At 46.1% G+C, this 499-nt stretch overlaps 1 protein-coding gene across 1 annotated transcript in view; it reads right to left on the reverse strand.

The window, feature by feature from the left end:
• LOC101656101 (histone H4-like) overlaps positions 1 to 65 on the reverse strand; it is a 1623-nt gene extending 1558 nt beyond the window's left edge. The window contains exon 1 of the mRNA XM_004712521.1: positions 3 to 65. Within this exon, the coding sequence (XP_004712578.1) occupies positions 3 to 65 (63 nt within the window). The remainder of the gene's footprint in view (positions 1 to 2) is intronic.
• Positions 66 to 499: the final 434 nt, after the last annotated feature.

Genomic DNA, 499 nt, shown 5'->3' on the forward strand with positions numbered 1-499 from the left:
GCCAGCTGCTTGCGCGGCGCCTTGCCGCCGGTGGACTTGCGAGCCGTTTGCTTGGTACGAGCCATAATGCTTTAAGGGTAAACCAGTTAAGAGGATCTGATGCAACGCCAGCTGCCAGTTGCTAGTATTTATAGTACTTGGAGCTCATTGATTGGATTAGAGAAATGGTTAAACTTCGCGCGCCATGCTCTCATTGGCCATTTAAAAAAAAGCCACTTCCAACAATCATGCAATTTGATTGGTTATTTTCTATGCTCCTCTTCACATTTCTCCTTGTTGCTGGTCTGAACGCAAAGCATCTGATTTCAATGCATTGTGCTTTACCAGTTATGTTAAGTCCATTTAGTTATTGGGGGTGGTGGGTGGAGGGGATTGCCTATTTTTCCAATGCTGGGAAATTTTCACTTCTGGTATGCTCTGGTGGCTTAGCGGTTACATGTTCAACTCTTAATGTCAGCAGTTCTTAACCGCTCCGTGGTAGCGCCGGGGCATTCTACTT

The sequence above is a fragment of the Echinops telfairi genome, unplaced genomic scaffold, assembly GCF_000313985.2.
Source record: "Echinops telfairi isolate 266 unplaced genomic scaffold, ASM31398v2 ScPeMD7_5868;HRSCAF=6743_0, whole genome shotgun sequence".
NCBI classification, from domain to species: domain Eukaryota; kingdom Metazoa; phylum Chordata; class Mammalia; order Afrosoricida; family Tenrecidae; genus Echinops; species Echinops telfairi.